The sequence below is a fragment of the Drosophila elegans genome, unplaced genomic scaffold (assembly GCF_018152505.1).
Source record: "Drosophila elegans isolate 14027-0461.03 unplaced genomic scaffold, ASM1815250v1 contig_183, whole genome shotgun sequence".
NCBI classification, from domain to species: Eukaryota; Metazoa; Arthropoda; class Insecta; order Diptera; family Drosophilidae; genus Drosophila; species Drosophila elegans.
Window position 1 is genome coordinate 1,535,963 of NW_024545550.1, and position 18,093 is coordinate 1,554,055.

The 18,093-nt window shown below is 45.6% G+C and overlaps 11 protein-coding genes across 11 annotated transcripts; 8 read left to right on the plus strand and 3 right to left on the minus strand.

Moving 5' to 3' along the window:
- Positions 1–133: 133 nt before the first annotated feature.
- On the minus strand, positions 134–1,764 carry LOC108149842. Its single transcript, XM_017277719.2, has 2 exons — positions 1,620–1,764; positions 134–1,446 (listed from the first exon to the last, which is right to left on the minus strand). The coding sequence occupies exons 1-2, from the start codon at positions 1,677–1,679 to the stop codon at positions 631–633; spliced, it is 876 nt and encodes a 291-aa protein (XP_017133208.1). The 5' UTR covers positions 1,680–1,764; the 3' UTR covers positions 134–630.
- An 822-nt stretch (positions 1,765–2,586) lies between these two features.
- Positions 2,587–4,938, minus strand: LOC108149804 (activity-regulated cytoskeleton associated protein 1). The gene has a single exon (XM_017277670.2). The coding sequence runs from the start codon at positions 4,805–4,807 to the stop codon at positions 4,037–4,039; it is 771 nt and encodes a 256-aa protein (XP_017133159.1). The 5' UTR covers positions 4,808–4,938; the 3' UTR covers positions 2,587–4,036.
- A 1,303-nt stretch (positions 4,939–6,241) lies between these two features.
- LOC108149702 (activity-regulated cytoskeleton associated protein 2) lies at positions 6,242–7,021 on the plus strand. The gene has a single exon (XM_017277467.2). The coding sequence runs from the start codon at positions 6,362–6,364 to the stop codon at positions 6,944–6,946; it is 585 nt and encodes a 194-aa protein (XP_017132956.1). The 5' UTR covers positions 6,242–6,361; the 3' UTR covers positions 6,947–7,021.
- A 352-nt stretch (positions 7,022–7,373) lies between these two features.
- LOC108149812 (general transcription factor IIH subunit 1) lies at positions 7,374–10,298 on the plus strand. Its single transcript, XM_017277681.2, has 6 exons — positions 7,374–7,419; positions 7,579–7,847; positions 7,915–8,253; positions 8,312–9,280; positions 9,816–9,991; positions 10,049–10,298. Exons 2-6 carry the CDS (start codon positions 7,694–7,696, stop codon positions 10,172–10,174), a joined length of 1,764 nt encoding a protein of 587 aa, XP_017133170.1. The 5' UTR covers positions 7,374–7,419; positions 7,579–7,693; the 3' UTR covers positions 10,175–10,298.
- Positions 10,299–10,403: 105 nt separating this feature from the next.
- On the plus strand, positions 10,404–11,832 carry LOC108149814. Its single transcript, XM_017277683.2, has 5 exons — positions 10,404–10,878; positions 10,937–11,053; positions 11,122–11,336; positions 11,404–11,514; positions 11,568–11,832. The coding sequence occupies exons 1-5, from the start codon at positions 10,771–10,773 to the stop codon at positions 11,740–11,742; spliced, it is 726 nt and encodes a 241-aa protein (XP_017133172.1). The 5' UTR covers positions 10,404–10,770; the 3' UTR covers positions 11,743–11,832.
- An 89-nt stretch (positions 11,833–11,921) lies between these two features.
- On the plus strand, positions 11,922–12,942 carry LOC108149813. The gene is made up of 5 exons (XM_017277682.2): positions 11,922–12,023; positions 12,080–12,193; positions 12,319–12,548; positions 12,608–12,718; positions 12,771–12,942. Exons 1-5 carry the CDS (start codon positions 11,922–11,924, stop codon positions 12,940–12,942), a joined length of 729 nt encoding a protein of 242 aa, XP_017133171.1.
- A 198-nt stretch (positions 12,943–13,140) lies between these two features.
- Positions 13,141–14,197, plus strand: LOC108149680. The gene is made up of 4 exons (XM_017277427.2): positions 13,141–13,241; positions 13,294–13,410; positions 13,471–13,871; positions 13,930–14,197. Exons 1-4 carry the CDS (start codon positions 13,146–13,148, stop codon positions 14,195–14,197), a joined length of 882 nt encoding a protein of 293 aa, XP_017132916.2. The 5' UTR covers positions 13,141–13,145.
- A 51-nt stretch (positions 14,198–14,248) lies between these two features.
- On the minus strand, positions 14,249–14,957 carry LOC108149716. The gene is made up of 3 exons (XM_017277482.1): positions 14,812–14,957; positions 14,671–14,754; positions 14,249–14,614 (listed from the first exon to the last, which is right to left on the minus strand). Exons 1-3 carry the CDS (start codon positions 14,905–14,907, stop codon positions 14,249–14,251), a joined length of 546 nt encoding a protein of 181 aa, XP_017132971.1. The 5' UTR covers positions 14,908–14,957.
- Positions 14,958–15,068: 111 nt separating this feature from the next.
- LOC108149704 lies at positions 15,069–15,881 on the plus strand. Its single transcript, XM_017277469.2, has 2 exons — positions 15,069–15,315; positions 15,372–15,881. The coding sequence occupies exons 1-2, from the start codon at positions 15,112–15,114 to the stop codon at positions 15,879–15,881; spliced, it is 714 nt and encodes a 237-aa protein (XP_017132958.1). The 5' UTR covers positions 15,069–15,111.
- A 343-nt stretch (positions 15,882–16,224) lies between these two features.
- LOC108149703 lies at positions 16,225–16,949 on the plus strand. The gene is made up of 3 exons (XM_017277468.2): positions 16,225–16,335; positions 16,402–16,500; positions 16,559–16,949. The coding sequence occupies exons 1-3, from the start codon at positions 16,240–16,242 to the stop codon at positions 16,931–16,933; spliced, it is 570 nt and encodes a 189-aa protein (XP_017132957.1). The 5' UTR covers positions 16,225–16,239; the 3' UTR covers positions 16,934–16,949.
- Positions 16,950–16,951: 2 nt separating this feature from the next.
- On the plus strand, positions 16,952–17,751 carry LOC108149705. Its single transcript, XM_017277471.2, has 3 exons — positions 16,952–17,152; positions 17,212–17,307; positions 17,368–17,751. The coding sequence occupies exons 1-3, from the start codon at positions 17,066–17,068 to the stop codon at positions 17,704–17,706; spliced, it is 522 nt and encodes a 173-aa protein (XP_017132960.1). The 5' UTR covers positions 16,952–17,065; the 3' UTR covers positions 17,707–17,751.
- Positions 17,752–18,093: the final 342 nt, after the last annotated feature.

The following is an 18,093-nucleotide window of genomic DNA, read 5'->3' on the forward strand; positions in this document are numbered from 1 at the left end:
ATGAATTGATTGATTGATTGATTAATTGTAATTAAATATTAGATTTGTTCGAGTTTTGTGACTAAATTTGAATTTGAGTAAACAAATTTCTCAGCCTGAAAAAAATCACTTTTATAAATGAAACCAGCGTCGATTAATCTCTCTTCTCGAATACAACACGTTTTGTGCATTTATTGGAATCGTTCTGTTCGTGGAGCAAACAACCAGTCGGTGGTCGGCTGCACCTGCTCCGCCCCAGAGGCGTAGGCGTAAAACTAGGCTTTAAACTAAATGCGTGCCCTGCGCTGCGTCCGCGATCCGCATCCAAGCCCGGATCGGATCGGATCGAGTCGAATCGAAACGAAACGAATGGAGCTGGGATCCCGGAGGCCACGGCAATCGGCGTAGAAGGAAACTAAACGTATGGAGAGAACAGCTCGGTAATCGGTAATCGGTAATAATAATAGTAATAATAGTAGTTTGTAGCAATTAAAATAATTTAGTTGAAATTCACATTCATCACATTGTTTGGCCGACCATCTGCCATGCCTCATCCTCGTCCTCGTCCTCATCCTCAACTGTTGCCGTCGTCGTCGTCCTTCTTCTTGTCGTCGTCGTCGTCGTCGCCCTCGTCGTCGTGGCCTCCGCCTCTCAGGTGTCCGCATCGTTAAAGCTCATGGCCGCATCGAAGCTATCGACGATGGTCTCCATGCGCTCGTGGTGCTCGAATCGTGCAAATTTGCGGGCGAACTTGCGTCCGGATCGCGACATCCTGCGCGAATAGCGCGCCCGCCGAAAGAACCGGAACCGGGTGTCCTCCTCCTCCTCGTCGTACTCCGGCGCTGATACCGAATCCTCGTCCGTTTCGCGCAGAAACTCCTTGGGATCCCGGTGGATCTTGAAGATCTTGGTGGCCGTCGCCCCATTTAGCTTCGATATGGTGCGCGAGGCGTTGAGGATACCGCTGGAATTGGAGTTGGAAATGGAACCGCCGCTCCGATTCTTGATGGCCGTCAGCCGGTTCGTGATGGACACCACGTTGAACAGCTTGGACAGCTCCGAGTCGACGCAGCGCGATTCGCGACGCAGGTTCTTGCCGTTCTTCACATAGATGAAGTGGTTCAAGGGGCTCTGGCTGAGGCTCTGGCTCTGGCCATCCAGGGGATGGATGCTGCCGATGGAGCAGGTGGGCGAAATGGAGACGGATACGGAGGTGCTGCTGCCGCCGCCCCCGCCACCGCCACTGCCTCCGACGGTCAGCAGTGTGGGCGTGGAGGGCGGCGCTGGCGGTGGCACATGCGGCATTGTGTAGCAGCGCTGGCGGCCCGAGGCCAGAGATGACCCCCCGCCAGCCGCCGCCGGCCCATCGTACAGGTTGGTCACGTTGTAGCGGCTCAGGCGGCACAGCGACGTGGACTCCGACTCCAGTTCCGCCTCCGGATCGTGGCTGGTGGGCATGTCCATTGCCTGTGCGAGTGTGTGCGTGGTTTTTGGCCAGGTTTTTCGAGTGGGCGGAGTGTGGAGTGCGGAGTGGTGTGGTGCGGAGTGGTGTGGTGTATGGCGACGGGGCGAAAAGAAAGGGCGTTGTAGCTGTCTGTGGGCCATCCGGAAATGTCGGAGGATGCAGTGCATCCACTTACCTGCAGCAAGCCTTCGACCTCCATGTACTGGCTGTCGGTGAGACGGTGTGTTTTGTGCATCAGTTGTTGATATCAGGTATATTGATTAGGAAATATTATTATTTTCGCCAGTGTGACCGAATGCAGCAAGGCGAAACCCATTCAATCTGGGTCTAGCGCCAAATCACATCAAAATACCTGGCTCACTTTAAATTTGAAGACCTGTTACTTTATAAAGTATATAAGTTTTAAATATTTATTTATTGGTCTACCATTATATGTTGCACTTCAATTTTCCCCAGCATCTTAAGGAAAAACAACTAATCGAAAAAACAGGGCAACACAATTTCAATTTCTAAAATCAAATACTTACAAGTTCTTGAATTTATTACGGTAATTTAAATTCCTAAAAAAAATAATACTAGATCTGGTATTAAAACAACTAGCTGGCAGCACTGTCATTTCCGCCGCCACGAAGTCTATCGATAACGTGTTTACGTTTTCTTTTGTTTTTCTGTTATTTTTTAAGTTGTTTTAACAAGAGTACTGGGTATATTGGCCTAATGGCTTGGTTGACCAAATTTCCCTTGATTTTTTTTTATTTTATTGAACTTGTTATATTTTCATGGATTGGTTTTTGGCGGCTAAGTGCAGACCGAACTGGTTAGACCAAGGAAAAAATATTATAAAACAAATAAAACCTTTGTTATATTGTTTTTAGGTATGCAAATTAAGTTTTTAGTTTTTTTTATTTAAAATTTGACGGTTTTAAATATTTATGTGATCATTTTTATTATTTTATTTCAATGTTTTTTCTTCCGGATGTGCTGAAATCTTGAAAAATAATCACCACCAATAAAATAAAAACAATTGCATAGTTTTTTAGGTTTTGTTGTTTTGTAGTTTGTATTTGTTTTCTGGTTTCAGTCTTACAAGTTGATTGGTTACTTTATGCGTTTCACAGCAGCCTCTTGCGGTCATTAATAGGCCCCCACTCTTGGTTACGTTGTGAGGATTGCGGGCAGGACTCTTGATGTGCTTGTGGCCACGTCTCCGTTTGATGGCGCACGCTGCGAGTCTGGCCACCATGGTCCGGGCAAATCCCGGGTCGGATGGCTGTGCGCGCCTATGTCATCTGCACAAGAAGCTGGTTTTGCATGGGGGGGCGGGGAGAGTCTTTGCCGGCTGGAGGGGCGCGGCAGCGACGAGTCCCAGCCCGGGTTCGTTGTGGTTTTTGTGATGGGTACTGGCGTGCCTCAAGCTTGTCGCGGAATCGCAGGGGTGAAATGATAAACAGCCCTACACCCGTGATCCCGAATGGGACAATTTGACGTGCCAACCGCACGGATGGCGATTCGGGAGCCATCGTAGTGCTATGTGTTAACGAAGTATTTTGACAAAAGTCAAAAAAAGTTGGTTGGTTTTTTAAATTTCCGTAGAAATTTAGTTTTTGCCCGGTTCGCGCCCGCTGTAGCTCCACTCGCACCAGAGACATCGCGGGGGGTTATACGACACCCACCACCGAAAGTAGCCGAAGCTGCAGCCGGAAGTGGGCGGCGCCGCCCCTCGGGGCTGTCGATGTCACATGCAAAAGGATCTAAGCGGGCGATCACCGGACGGGGGGTTTTTTGCCAGCTTCACAAAGGACCTGGATCAGTCGAAAGATTAAGGGAAAATGGTCACTAAAGCGGTGATCACCACATTTTTCAACATAACGATCACCCCTCCTCGTGGCCAACACATCGCTACTTATCTTTCACTGAGCGGCACAAAGTGGAGCCGGCGGTTGTGAGAATCATTGGGCAGTGGGCGGCGACTGAAGATCAAGCAACATCCATTCGCAGTCGCAATGTCAAAACATAAAATTCGAAACCTTGGCTCGAATTTCACATTCATTCATTGCAAATAAGCGATTTTGTGGACGAAATGCCTGATCCTCAGTCGCCGCCGCCTAATAATTCTCGCAGCATAGCTTGTACAAGTTGTGAGTTCAAAATCAATGTTGCAATTGGTTGAATTGCTGGTTGGATGGTTGGCGTTCTTTGCCAAAAGAGCCGCAGGGCAGCGTGAAGTAATAAGAAAGTAGAGCCGTTTTCGGGTGGAAGTAATGGAAACAGCGTGATTTTTTGTGGTTCAGATGCTGATCGAGGCTTACCGGCACGCCATTTGCCAGTGAGTGTGAAGAGATTGGTATGTTGCTGCTGTACATGTTGCTGTTGCTGCTGCTGATGTTGCTGCTGCTGCTGGTGTTGCTGTCGTACATGTTGCTGCTCCCTCTCTCTCCGGTTGGTGGGCTCTCGCTGACGTTGGTCGGCCAGTGTGGCTACGAAAAGTTCTGGAATGTTTGGGGGGTGGGGGAGTGGGAGGCGGGGCCACCGGTGATGTCATTTGGTGGCCGTTGGTGCCCCTCTGTGATTTGTGGGTGGTGTCTTGATCGCCTACTCGTCGTGGTTCTCCTCCTGCCGATCCTTCTGCCGCTTGCGGCAGTTGTCGAAGGTGTGGCCCCGGAAGTGGCAGTAGGTGCAGCGGTTGGTGCGACGGGAGCCACGCACATTCTTTGTGGCGGCGGTCAGCTCCTCGTCCTCCTGGTTGTTGTGCTCGATGATGCGGCCCTGCTCGAGCAGCTCCTTGAAGGACTGGACGCTCTGGCGGGCGATGTGCTTGCGGTACTTGATGTTTAGCAGGCCGTAGAGCAGGTCCAGTTCGGTCTGCTCGTCGTGCCGATTGGCCGGCAGCTGGGCGAGCAGCGCTCGCTTGTGCACCACGAAGGTGTCGATGGGGTCGTGGTCCTCCTGCTTCTTCTGGAAGAACTCCATGTAGACCTGGTAGGCGGGCTTAGTGGGCGAGAAGTGTTCGCGGATGAGGCCGATGGCGTCGTTCCACGTGGCGGCCTCCTTGCGGACGCCCTGCCACCAGGTGGAGGCCAGGCCGTAGAACAGCAGCGAGATGCCCTTGAGGGCGTTCTCGTCGCTAATGTCCTCCAGCTCCTTGTACGTCACGATATTGGTGATGAACTCCTCGACCACGTCGTAATCGCGGGTTCCGCCGAAGCTGTGTGTGCAGGCGGAGAAGCTGCCCTTGCCCTTGGCTCCCTGGGCGCCTGCTGCTCCGGCCGCGGCCGCGTTTCCGGCGGCACTTGCGGCGGACACCCGCACCGCTTCGATCAGCTCATGCAGCTGCTCGCTGGTCATGTTAAAGGTCTGCGCCATTTTCGGCTATTTGAGGTTGGAGTGGAACCAAGTGGGCGACAACACGTTTTAGGTATTTTGCTCTGTGAGTTTCTGGTCGGCAGACAAAGCCAGTGTAGCGAATGCGGCCGATGTTGCGAACTGAGGAGCTCTCCCAAGTGGTGCCCCCTTTTATACCCGGCCGTTGTGAAATCGAACTTCGGAAAAGCTTGCGGCTTTGGGGAGAGCCAAAGTGGGAGCGGAGGAGCCAAAGTGGGAGTGGAGGAGCCAAAGAGCGGGCGTTGCCGGTTGTTTTTTTTTGGTTGCTGCCAGTGCCAGTGAATCATCGTCACCATATAATAATAACACTGAAAGCCGGTAACAGCCCCAAAAATTGATAAACAAACCTGATAGTAAATATGTTTAAATTGATTATTTATAAGTTTAGGTTACTAGAGACATTTTCTTGCATTTTAAGGGGTGTATTCAGTTTTCTACAATATTACATTCCCATGCGAAATATCGAACTGAGTAATATGTACATATGTTCAAAAAACTATGTTCGATTTAAATATATTAGACTTTGTTATTAAAACCGTAGTTGTATTTATTCATTTCTTGAATCATACCCTTCTTATAAAAATATTTTTTAAAATATTAAAATTTGTAATGGGGAAAAATACCAATGATAATATAAACACTGCAAAAAAAACAAAACAGAAAATATTTTAACAATTTAATAGCTTTAAATTATGAACATTTTTTCTTTTCTATCGATTTCCGTTTCAGTTATTAATTCATTTGATTGCAAAAACTGTGTGTGTTTATTTGCATCTAGAATATTACATTGCCACACGAAATTCTATAAAATTTGTAATAGCTCGGGGACCAAACATGCGAACTATTGAAATGGGCTAAAGTTACATATGTTACATATGTATGTATATGTATGCTTGTTTCAATTGAATTGGTTTAAATGGTTTATTTCAGCTTATCTACTCCGAATCAGTAAATTGTTTTCCTTGCAACTATTATATATGTGACGTCATTAGTTCATCTTAGTTTTTACTTCATACATATGTATATCTAAATTTGACAATAGAAATCGATAAAGACGATCTCAGAAATCCGGTTTATGGAAAAATGTTTGCCAAAAGTATAAGATAGTCGGGGTTGCTATTCCATATCAACATACAAAATCCATTTTCTTTTAGTATTGTCAATTATAAAAATGACATGTTTGAATGCCACCTGTTATCTGGGGTACTTTATCTGGAGAACAAATTCGTGTAAATCGAATTGTAGATAGGAGGGGGAAACACCCCAGAGAACAAGAGAGTGCTTACCCATTCAATTTTATCATTTTCAGAGAGCGATGGCTACTTTTCGAAATTCGAAAAAGCTTTTGGTCAAAGAGGGGGGAGAGGAATTGCGTATGATTTCACAACAAGCGAAATCGTTGAGCAGGCAAAAATTTACGCCAGTTGCTCTTCTACAATCAAATCGTTTGCTACAAAATCATTTCGAAGCGGGTAAATTTCCGGTGTTTGTTTACTTTTCGTGGAACCAAAACAAACCCGTAAATAAGGCGACAAAATGACGCAGATGTCCGACGAACAGTTTCGCATACTCATCGAAACCATTCGATCCCTGGCGCCGATCAAAGACGAGGAGCCGCCATCCAAGGGGAGCTTCAGCAACTGTACGGTCCGCTTCAGTGGCCAGCGGGATCACGATGCCGTGGACGAGTTCATCAACGCGGTGGAGGCGTACAAGGAGGTGGAGGGCATCAGCGACAAGGATGCGTTGAAGGGGCTGCCCCTGCTGTTCAGCAATATAGCCGTGTACTGGTGGAAGGGTGTGCGCCGGGATGCCAAGACCTGGCCGGAGGCCCTGCAACTGCTGCGGGACCACTTCTCGCCCACCAAACCCTCCTACCAGCTCTACATGGAGATCTTCGAGACGAAACAGGCCCACGACGAGGTGATCGACTCCTTCGTCTGCAAGCAGCGAGCCCTGCTGGCCAAGTTGCCGGAGGGACGACACGACGAGGAGACGGAGCTGGACTTCATCTACGGCCTGATGCAGCCCAAGTACCGCGAGAGCATTCCCCGGCACGAGATCAAGACCTTCCGCGAACTACTCGACCGGGGGCGCACTGTGGAGCGCACCAAGCACTGATGTCGGACATAAGTTAGTTAGTTTTATACTTATAGGTAAATAAAGAAGGGCTGAAATCAATTGAATCTTACAAAAGTAATGTCTTTTATTTACATTTGATTACTTTATCTACTTTTGCACAACTATACGACATGTAAGAAACGATATTTAATTATTATAAATAATTTTAATAACGTGCAATTTTTATTATTTGAGTTTTTTAACTATATAAAAAGAAATAAATTTATGTTAACTTTGCTTATTAACTGTTTGCCATAGTAAGTTAAACAATATATTTTTTAAATACATATCAGCTGCAAAGAAAGTTGAAAAGTCATTCATATTTAAATCTCCCGCCAACAAAGTTGCCATCTAGTCAGAGGAATTGTGTAGCTCTACCCGCCAGTATTTTTTCCTGGTATTCTACAGACGCGTTATCGCCTTATGGCAAAGTCTGGCCACGCTGATTTGGCATTTCACAAATCTGCTCTGAGGTGCGTTTCGATTTCAGTAATATTGTGCAAATAACGTGGAGTTGTGCGTTTTGTCGACCTACGGATGGGGGAAAGTGCCGCCGGAGGAGCTCGCGTTCCCAGCATCCAGGCGGCTCCTTTGCGAAGATGCTTCTCAGATCGCATTTTCTGCTCTTTCAGGTGGCAAGTTTCTGCTGGCGTCCTCTTGCTCGTCCTTTCGGAGGCTCTGATGTGAGACTGCGACCGTGGATCTGCGACTGGTACTACGACTGCTGAGCACCGGGCGGAGGACACGATGACCACCAGCAGCGAGGACGTGCTGCTCCAGATGGGCGAGGTGCGGTACAAGAAGGGCGACGGCACCCTCTACGTGATGAACGAGCGGGTGGCCTGGATGGCGGAGCATCGCGACACGGTGACGGTCTCCCATCGGTATGCGGACATCAAGAGTGGGTGCACCTCCGTCACACACACGTCTCAGGGCAGGCAGTAATCGCAATCCCTTTCCCCCCGCAGCCCAGAAGATCTCGCCCGAGGGCAAGCCCAAGGTGCAGCTGCAGGTGGTGCTGCACGACGGGAACACCTCCACTTTCCACTTTGTCAACCGCCAGGGACAGCCCGCCATGCTCGCCGACCGGGACAAGGTGAAGGAGCTGCTGCAGCAACTGCTGCCCAACTTCAAGCGCAAGGTGGACAAGGACCTAGAGGACAAGAACCGCATCCTCGTGGAGAACCCAAACCTTCTGCAGCTCTACAAGGACCTTGTCATCACCAAGGTGCTCACAAGTGACGAGTTTTGGGCCACACACGCCAAGGATCATGCATTGAAGAAGATGGGCAAGTCCCAGGAAATCGGTCCGTATGAAGTCCATTATGTTTCTCCTGTTTCTTACTTATTTTACTTGTTATGCAGGTGTCTCTGGCGCCTTTTTGGCTGACATTAAGCCGCAAACGGATGGCTGCAATGGCCTCAAGTACAACCTCACCTCCGACGTGATTCACTGCATTTTCAAGACCTACCCCGCCGTCAAGCGCAAGCATTTCGAGAATGTGCCTGCCAAGATGCCCGAGTCCGAGTTCTGGACCAAGTTTTTCCAGTCGCACTATTTCCATCGTGACCGCCTCACCGCCGGCACGAAGGATATATTTACGGAGTGCGGCAAGATCGATGATCAGGCCCTAAAGGCGGCCGTGCAGCAGGGTGCCGGTGATCCCCTGCTGGACCTCAAGAAGTTTGAGGATGTTCCTTTGGAGGAGGGTTTCGGCAGTGTGGCCGGCGATCGCAACGTTGTGAACAGCGGCAACATTGTGCATCAGAACATGATCAAGCGGTTTAACCAGCATTCCATCATGGTGCTCAAGACCTGCACCAATGTGACGTCAGCACCCTCGACCATGACCAATGGCACCAACAATGCCAACGGACCGGTTTCGCAATCCGCCTATACGAACGGTCTGAATGGAAAGGCCACGGTAACGGCCAGCGCCTCGAAGAGCTCCGCCGATCAGGTGGACAAGGATGAGCCGCAGAGCAAGAAGCAACGACTGATGGAGAAGATTCACTACGAGGATCTGGGTGAACCCCTCATGGAGGGGGACGACGATGCCGCCCACGGCGACAAGGTCACCAAGTCAAAGCAGTTCGAGCTGTCCAAGGTGGAGCGCTACCTCAACGGTCCTGTCCAGAACAGCATGTACGACAGCCACAACGACCCCATGAGTCTGGAGGAGGTGCAGTACAAGCTGGTGCGCAACTCGGAGTCCTGGCTGAACCGCAACGTGCAGCGGACTTTTATCTGCTCCAAGGCGGCGGTGAACGCCCTGGGCGAACTGAGTCCTGGCGGATCCATGATGCGCGGTTTTCAAGAGCAGTCAGCGGGACGTAAGTTAGCAGTTATGCAAAGATAAAGATAGTTTTAAAGAACACGAAAGGAAGCTACCTTTAGCTAGCCGAAGCTTATGACACAACATTAAATATTCTATAAGACTTCTTTATTGCTTTTTCCGATTGTTATAAATTTAAAACCGTAATTTCATAATAGTAAACCATCACTATATCGCGGAGAATGTTTACATACATTTAACGATACTTTAATTTTGTTTCTTTAAATTTTCAATTGTTTCTATGGGAACCATATGATATAGTTGCCCGATCCTTATACAGCCTATACCACTATATACTATCTACTACATGCAATAGAAATAAGTCTTTTTAGAATAATTTTTTCTGACAGCTTTAAAACTTTAAATTTGTTTGCTAAGAAACGGACGAATAGATGGACACGGCTAGATGGCTATAATACTCTCTGCAAACGTAAACAAACATAATTGAGTTGATCCCTTTCAAAAATTACTTAAAAACTTAAAAATTCTACTCGGAAATAAATAATTTCTAATTGCTTTTATTTACCCTGCAGAACTGGTGCCCAGTGACTTCCAACGCGAGCTGCGCCATTTGTATCTGTCGCTGTCCGAGCTGCTGAAGCACTTCTGGAGCTGTTTTCCGCCCACCTCCGAGGAGCTGGAGGCAAAGCTGCAGCGTATGCACGAGACCTTGCAGCGCTTCAAAATGGCCAAATTAGTGCCTTTTGAGGTGGGTTTTCATATATTATATTTGTTGAATAAATCACTAATAACCCATACATTTCAGAACCGCGCCATGCACGAGCTCTCGCCGCTGCGCTCCTCGCTGACCCAGCACATGAACCAACTGCTGCGCACCGCCAACGGAAAGTTCGCCACCTGGAAGGAGAGGAAACTGCGCAACACCAGGTAGCAAACGCCCAACGGAGGCGATCTCGAGCGTCTGCCACACACCTCAAGAACCATTATTATAGACTAGGAGTAACTATAAGCGTATGCGGAGCGCATTGGAATAAAACATTATTTGCAACTTGGTAGACCAGCCCTGTTTCCATGTCTATCTCTGGAGAATTCTCGGCACGGTGTTGGCGGAACTGCGGTTAGTTTTGGTGCGTACTCGTGCCGGTCAATTAACACAGCTGGTGGTTTTATAAAAGCTGTAAACATGGGCGCTAGGCGCTTCAGTAGGCTGGCATTTCTTATGCAAGCCAATGCGAAGAGACCTGTTGGACCTGATCTCAAGGCCGTTGAACGATGTTCTTCGGGAAACGTTTGACAAACGGAATGGAAGACAATAAACTGAATAATCGATCAGGCGCTTACAGTTTGAACTGCATTAAACCAATTCGGGCTGACGCAGACTTTCAATTCTGGGTTTAATTAACAGCTTCTTGGATACGCACCTTTCTTGTCGACTTTTGTTCGAAGCGACCGCCAGTTTATCTCGAAACGCTCCACACCAAACATCGGAATTCGATTACCTTTGGATATTAGAAACTTCGGATTACCATGTACAGATCTTTGATATTAAGCCCTTGGCTTTGCATATGTGCCATAGCATTGAGCTTGAACTTGGTTAACTCTACGCTGCTTTTTACCACCAACTCCGAGTATGGGGTAATTTTAACACATTAGCTTGTCGGCTCCTTCTTGTAAACTTTGTTTTGCTTTGCAGATATTCATGGCCATATCAGTGCCCATTGGCTTGCCACATCGCAATGTGTTTTTGTCTTACAATTACGAGTTTAATTACTACCAACCGGAGCACGTGTACAAATATCCTCCGATTTTGGTGGGTTCTATTCACACGTTCGCTTCCTAAGTCTTTTATTTGATGGCGTTTTTACTTAAAATTATCAGATGGGTCAGGACTTTGAGGAAGGCTATCTGACATATCCGACGACAGGACGTGATTCCAATGGCAGGCACTGCCAAAACTGTACGGATTGGAAAATCGAAACAAATAGCACTGGCTCAAATAATTCTTCAACCAATGCTGCATCGCGAGAAAAACGTGGTTTAACTCTAATGAGTCGCTCTGTTTTTTATGCCATGTTAAGGGATAAATTAAGGAGGTGGGTTCTATAGTTACTAAGTTACTATTTAACTTAAGTAAGTTATAATTTATAAAATCAAATGTAGGTCTGGTTTTTCTGCTGAAGCCTGTTTGCTGCGCCTAATATGTGATACAAATGCCTCGCAACTGGGCGAAGTAAATGGCTTTTTGGGCAGCCTAGTTCACATTATATTTAGGTGAGTTTCTTTATTCATAGTAACACTTTTTCTAACACTACCTGCTCTTTCAGTCCCAGTAGCTCCAAGGATGAGCACCTGCCCCATGAGTATTACCAGGCCGAATGGGATGGACGGGAGCATCAGGATTGCTCTGCCTATACCAAAACCTGTGATGAAAACATCTTGGACCTGATTTCTGTGCCATTGGAACAGGCTCTAAGCGATATTGTAAGCCGACGAAGATGAAAATAAAGTGGACTACCTGGGGGGAACCTAAAAGTATCTTTCTGAGGGGTTTATCCATCCAATTAGCGGCCACTCGCTTGGCAAGGGCCACGCACTTGCTGTTAGTACTTAGCTTCAATTGCAATTCAGTTGCTTTCTGAACATCGTGGAGGTCTATCGTGCTGCTCTCGCTTGAGAAAATGAATTTCCCCAGTTATTTTGTCTGCCTGGTTTTCCTTTTCACTTTTTATCTCGATATAACCAACTCCTTTGTGGCCTATACAGCTTCCAGCACTCATGGTGTAAGTTCTTAAAGTTATTACACCAAAAAGATACTCTTGAACCATCTCGATCTTAGATATTTGCCGCAATTGCTGTTCCGCTTGAGTTGCCCCATCGAAATGTGTTTGTCTCTTATAATTTTGAGGCCAACTACAATTTACCCACAAACTGGGAGAAATGGACAATATTTGTAAGTTTTATTTACGGCTATAAAACGCCACATTTGTTGACAATTAACACGCCTTTATGGCACAATTAACAGTTCAATCATAATGGGAGCATTGTTTGGTTGTTTACTCATCGTTCTTATTCCAGCAAAATGGTCCCATAGAGTCGGAGGAAGTGGTGGCAGACACCGATACTGAAACGGAGGCGGAGTCTTCCCGGAAATTGGTCGCTGGGTGCCATAACTGCACGGTGGAGGAAAATGAAGTGGGCGGTGAGGAACACGAGGAATCCACTGAAGTAAACCACCATGAACGAAAAGTTCGATCCCTGCTCACTCGTTCAAATATATATCGCATATTTATAGACAAATTAAAGAGGTGAGTTAACTATAGATTTAAAATTTAGTACCATACTTTATATACTTTTCATATTTTAGGAGTGGTTTTCAAGGCGAAACTTGTTTGCTACGGCTGATTTGTGAAACAAGTGCTGCGCAATTGGATGAATTCAATGGTGTTTTGGGCAGTTTAATGCATGTCTTATTAAGGTATTGTAGTGCTAAATTTATAAAGTTAAATCTAATATTGTTCTTTTCAAAGTCCCAGCACTTCCGAGTCAGAGGACCTGCCCCTGCGTTATTACCAAGCGGAACACGATGGTTCGAATGATCATTGCCAGTTCTATGAACCCGGCTGTGGAGAAAGTATTCTTGAGCTTATATCAGAACCATTTGAGGAGATTTTGAAACACATTGAAAGCAATAAAATATAGAACAAACGTACCTAATTCGAACTTTTGCTTGAGTAGAACCCACTGTTTGGCCTGATTCGACGTGCTGGCTTTTCAATTAGCAACTTTCGCTGCTCGAAACTAGAAATTCTTAATTGGATCATCACTTCTGGCTAGATAGAAAAGGTTTTCACCTTGCCTTCTTCCAGATTGGCATTTCAGTTGTATGAGGGCAGTTGAGTAAAATGGATGGTTACAGAACCCTTCCAACCCTGTTGTTTCTTGCCCTCTTCCATAATTCACAGGGCAAGTTTGTTTGGAGTACGGGAGGAGCATCTTCGGTGAGCTTAAGATTTGTCTAAAAAGTATCTCCTTTATTCATGGCCTTGTTAGCTTTTTGTGGCCTTAGCTCTGCCTTTGGATTTGCAGAGAGAAAAAGCGTTTTTGACCTACAATTTTGAGGTCTCCTATAGTTTGCCCAAAACCTGGAAAAAGAAGCCGCCAATCTTGGTAAGATTTTAAGTTGCTTTTGGGGAAATCATATTTAATTAAGTTTTTGGCCTTTTTTAGCGTTATGGTAATGGCACAGACGATGAAAGTCTGTTAGGTGATCACCATGGCCACCAACAGTTTGATGATTTTGTCTACGATGACTTCTATGATGATGATGATCATCATCATTCTGGTCACAAGCATAAACACCATCATAATAAGAAAAAGAAGAAAAGCAAATCCAAGCCTGGAGCTGCCGACAAGCCACCAAAAAACAGGCCCAAAAATAAGCACAAAAAAAAACATAAGCCAAAGCCAAAACCAAATCCACCGCCAGAGGAAGAAGACGAGGACTACAAGGATTTCTTCCAGGGATTTCCCCTAGATGTCATGGGCGAATCCGTGGGCAGAAGTCGTGAAAAGAGGTCCCTGCTCTCACGTTCCAAGTTCTATGACATTATCAATCATCGTTTCGAAATGTAAGTGGTTGTACTGCTATTATTATTTTAACCAACAATTTGGATTATTTTTTTTTAGGCATGGCTTAGGCTTGGGAGATCGCTGTTTATTAAGATTGATTTGCGAGGCAAATAGCTACCAATTGGCAGAACTCAATGGAGTGCTGGGCAGCTTAATTCATATAATGTTCAGTCCCAGTAGCTCTAGATACGAGGCATTACCTAAACGCTATTACATCGCCGAGTTGGATGGCCGAAATGACAACTGCGGGGGCTATCAGCCGCAATGTCAGCATAATATTCTCGACTTAATCACGCAACCCCCGACAAATAAAGCCAAAATGTAATAATATACTAACTAGATTTCATTTTACGAGTATTTTCATTTACAGAACACGCTATGTATTTTTCATGAACATTTTTAGCGCTGGCCAGGGGCAATTTTTCGCATAGGACTTGGCCTCTTGGCACATCCTATTGTTCCGTTGCCACATTTTATCCGGACAGGTGAATATGAGGCGGGCATAAGCGCAAAGGCTGTAGAAGAGGGCGTGTCTGTCGCAGGCGTCACTTTGGCGACTCAATGGGGATAGTTCCTGGAATCTGCTCCTCACCACCGACGAGCATCTGGCAAAGTTTGAATCATATACATCGATGGTGGGTCCACTGGCAAATGCCCGTTCCAGCATGGGACGAATTTTCGTCTGAACCAAACGATTTCCCTGCAGGGCTGAGCTGGCATTAAAGACGCAAGCCAGTCGGCACTTTAGGAGGAAATTTACATTTTTAGCTAAGCTTACGATATAGCTAAACTACTTACACTTGACTGAGGTCCCGAATCATGACATTCTTTATTATAAACTCCCCAATTTGGCATTGGTGCTGGACAGCAAACGTGTACATTCTATGGAAAACTTATGAATTTTAAATTAAATTAAATTTTTAAGTTCACTTTACTAGCCTGTACAGATTTAGGAGCTGCCTTGCACTTGGCACCCTGAAAAGGAACTATTAATCCCAGTAAAATCAGGGCAACAAGTATACGCCCTGTCTGCATAGCTAAAGCGTTGAGGGCCAAATGAATCAAGTCAATGTTGAAAAATATGTTTGCGTGTGATCAGCAGAGAGATTACATGGATGATATCCCCTAACTACACATTAACCCATTGATGCCGGTGGGAATAGCTTAGTACTTTACTTCATTTGGCTGTACAAAATATAAAATCTTTTTTGTAGGTCCAAATTTTTGTTTACCTTTAAAATGTCTTTTGTTGTGCGGCATTTGGTGGGTTTCTTGTGTCTGTATTTAATTGCTTGTAGTGCCAGCAGTGATGTTGTGGGCATTCACCAATGTACGGAGCTGCTCAACACCCAAAAGTTGGTCTACTGTTGTGGAAAGTCTTTTCTTGATAAGTTCCTGTTCGTGGGCACAAATTGTACACCCTATTGGGATGACTTTGGCCCGGTAAGTAACATTCCTATATATATAATTTTATGTACTGCATAGGGAAACTTCTATAGTGCCGCTATGAGTGTCTGTATAAGCACTGGGATCTCCTTGATCAGGATCACAAGATCAAGAAGCCGGAACTCTACATGATGATCACTAGCTTGTACAGTCCCTTGAATGGCTATCATAAATATGGAACCGCTTTGAAGGCTGCTCACGAGATCTGCGAGTCCTTGGGTTCGAGACATGCCGACTTCTTGTTGCTCTACAACAACCAGATAGCGGATCATATGGGCGTGGGCACCTCCAACTGTTTGCCCTATGCCATGCTCCATGCCCAGTGCACTACGATTTATCTGACCGCCGACTGTCCCAGCGAATATTGGCGGCCGGAGCAGGAGTGCAATGATCTGAAGAGATTGCTATCCAGTTGCACCAAGAAACTGGACGAAAGTAAAGAAGAAATCCAGGAAAAACATGATGACTTGGGAGGTAATGGGTGTGGTCACTCACTATCAAAGGGAATGCTTTTGGCCAGCTTTTTAACCCTGATTATCTCAAAGTTCTTGTCTGATGACTGATATTTTTCAAAGATAAAATATGAAGGAGGAGTTACACTTATATCCAGGGATTACCTCAAAATTTATCTGGTCTTTCAGTCTCTAATCATTCAAGCGATTGCATTTAAGCTTATCCAATTCAGACAGTATAATTGCAATCGTCTGGCTCTGGTCGAGCCCCCAATCGGACATATCGTTGGACTTTGACCCACTTGAAGTCCACCACCTGATCACGATGACTGTTCATTTGGGGTCACAAGACCGCCGCCAAAAATGTTTTTGCTGTGCTCGATTAATTAGTGGATCGCCCGATCGCCCCCGAAACTGGAGTTATAAATTAAGCGGTTAGGGGCAGACCAAGCTCAGACTGACTGAAATAATGGCCTGGAATATAGCTCTGTGGATCTGCTGTTTGGTGGCAATGGTGGCCAGTAATACAACGGATGTGGATTGTAATCGTCGTCAGGATTTCAATGTGAATTTCATAGAAACAGGAATATTTTTGAAATAAATAGATAATAACTTATGTTTTTTTTTCCAGACTGTAAGGGACTGTTGCGCTTATCCTACATTTAGGTTTGATCATTTCCAAAAGAAATGTGGTAAATATATGCCAGTTGGTGCCCCCAGAGCTTCACCCGTAAGTCTTGACTTAACCAGCCGTTAAATATATATATTAACCCATATATTTTAAGCAGTGCTTATATGATTGCATCTTTAATGTGACCAACGTCTTGGTGGATTCAGTTATTGATCCCGATAATGCCCGGATCTTGCTGGAGAAGCTTTTTGGAAATAATCAGGACTTTCTGGGAGCCTATTTCGATGGTCTAATGAGTTGTGCGGATTCTGTCAAAGAGATGATGCAGGAAAGGAGACCTCGTCCGCAAAGTAGAGGCAAACAGTGCTCTCCGTTCGCAGTTTTCTATGGGGTTTGTGCCCAGCGATACGTCTTTAACCATTGCCCAACATCCAGTTGGTCCGGAACCGAATCGTGTGAAATGGCCCGATTGCAGAACATGAACTGTCCGAGTGCGAAGTCAGCACGTGGTTCTATCAATCGAATCGTGTAATAAAACATTAAGTGAGCATTTTATTTTCACGATGGGTGGTGATGGGCCAAACCGAAAGCCGTTAAAACATCCGGTTTTGAGTTGTATATATATGAAATATGGGGACTGTACGATCAGCAGAAGTTACCCGACATGCTCCACCTGCTGACTTGGGCTCTACTTTTTATACCAGCTTTTCAGGCGGCAGAGAGAGTCTGCTCTGAAAGGCCAGATGTAACTGTGAGTATACATTTATTTATCTAACTAGCTAATAAACTAAGTTTATGCATACTTCCTAGGCCTTGAAAAATTGTTGCAAGCTGCCCAACCTTGATTTTTCAAGTTATAATTCCAAGTGCGGTCAATATTTGCTCAATGGGGCTCATATTGCACCAGTAAGTAAACTAACTAAATAGAAAGTTAGGCTTATAAATAAACATAACCTGTGATTACAGTGCAGCTTTGATTGCATTTTCCAAGCGGCAAATGCTATAAACGGCACAAGTCTGGTGATGGAAAACATCGAAAAGATGATAAGACCCATTCTGGAATCTGATGAGTTTCAACAGGTCTATGTGGACGGTTTCAGGACCTGTGCTGCCCAGGAGAAGGTTATGATTAAGGCCCTGAAACGTCGCAGGATGCCGGTCACCGGGAGTTGTGCCTCCATGTCCTTGATGTACGGCCTATGTGCCCATCGGTACGTCTACCGCAATTGCCCGGAAAGTGTCTGGAGCAAAACTGCCGGGTGCAATGAGGCCAGGGAGTACAACATTCGTTGCGACGACTATTAACTGGCTAGTCCATTAAAATGAAATAAATCACAATAGTTCAGCTGCCTTGATCACTGTGTGATGGCATTTATTTGGCTTAGTTAAAGAGTACCTCCCGCCAGATGGGTTTTTCTTGGAATCCATAGACATCTTGCCCAGAAGATTGATGGTTGATAGACGCCCCTTCTCCCAGCTGTACAAAACAGTCACTGTTATGGCTATACGTAGAATTTTGGTCAAGTTACAACAAAAAGACTTTTTGGGATTTTGTTTTTTGACAAGTCTTCAAAAACTTAAAAAAAACATTTAAAAAAATCAGTTTTTCTATCAAAACGCTGAGAAGTATTATTCAAATGATGGAATGTCATACATCGCTGAATTCGTCATTAAATTGCCTATCAAATGGCA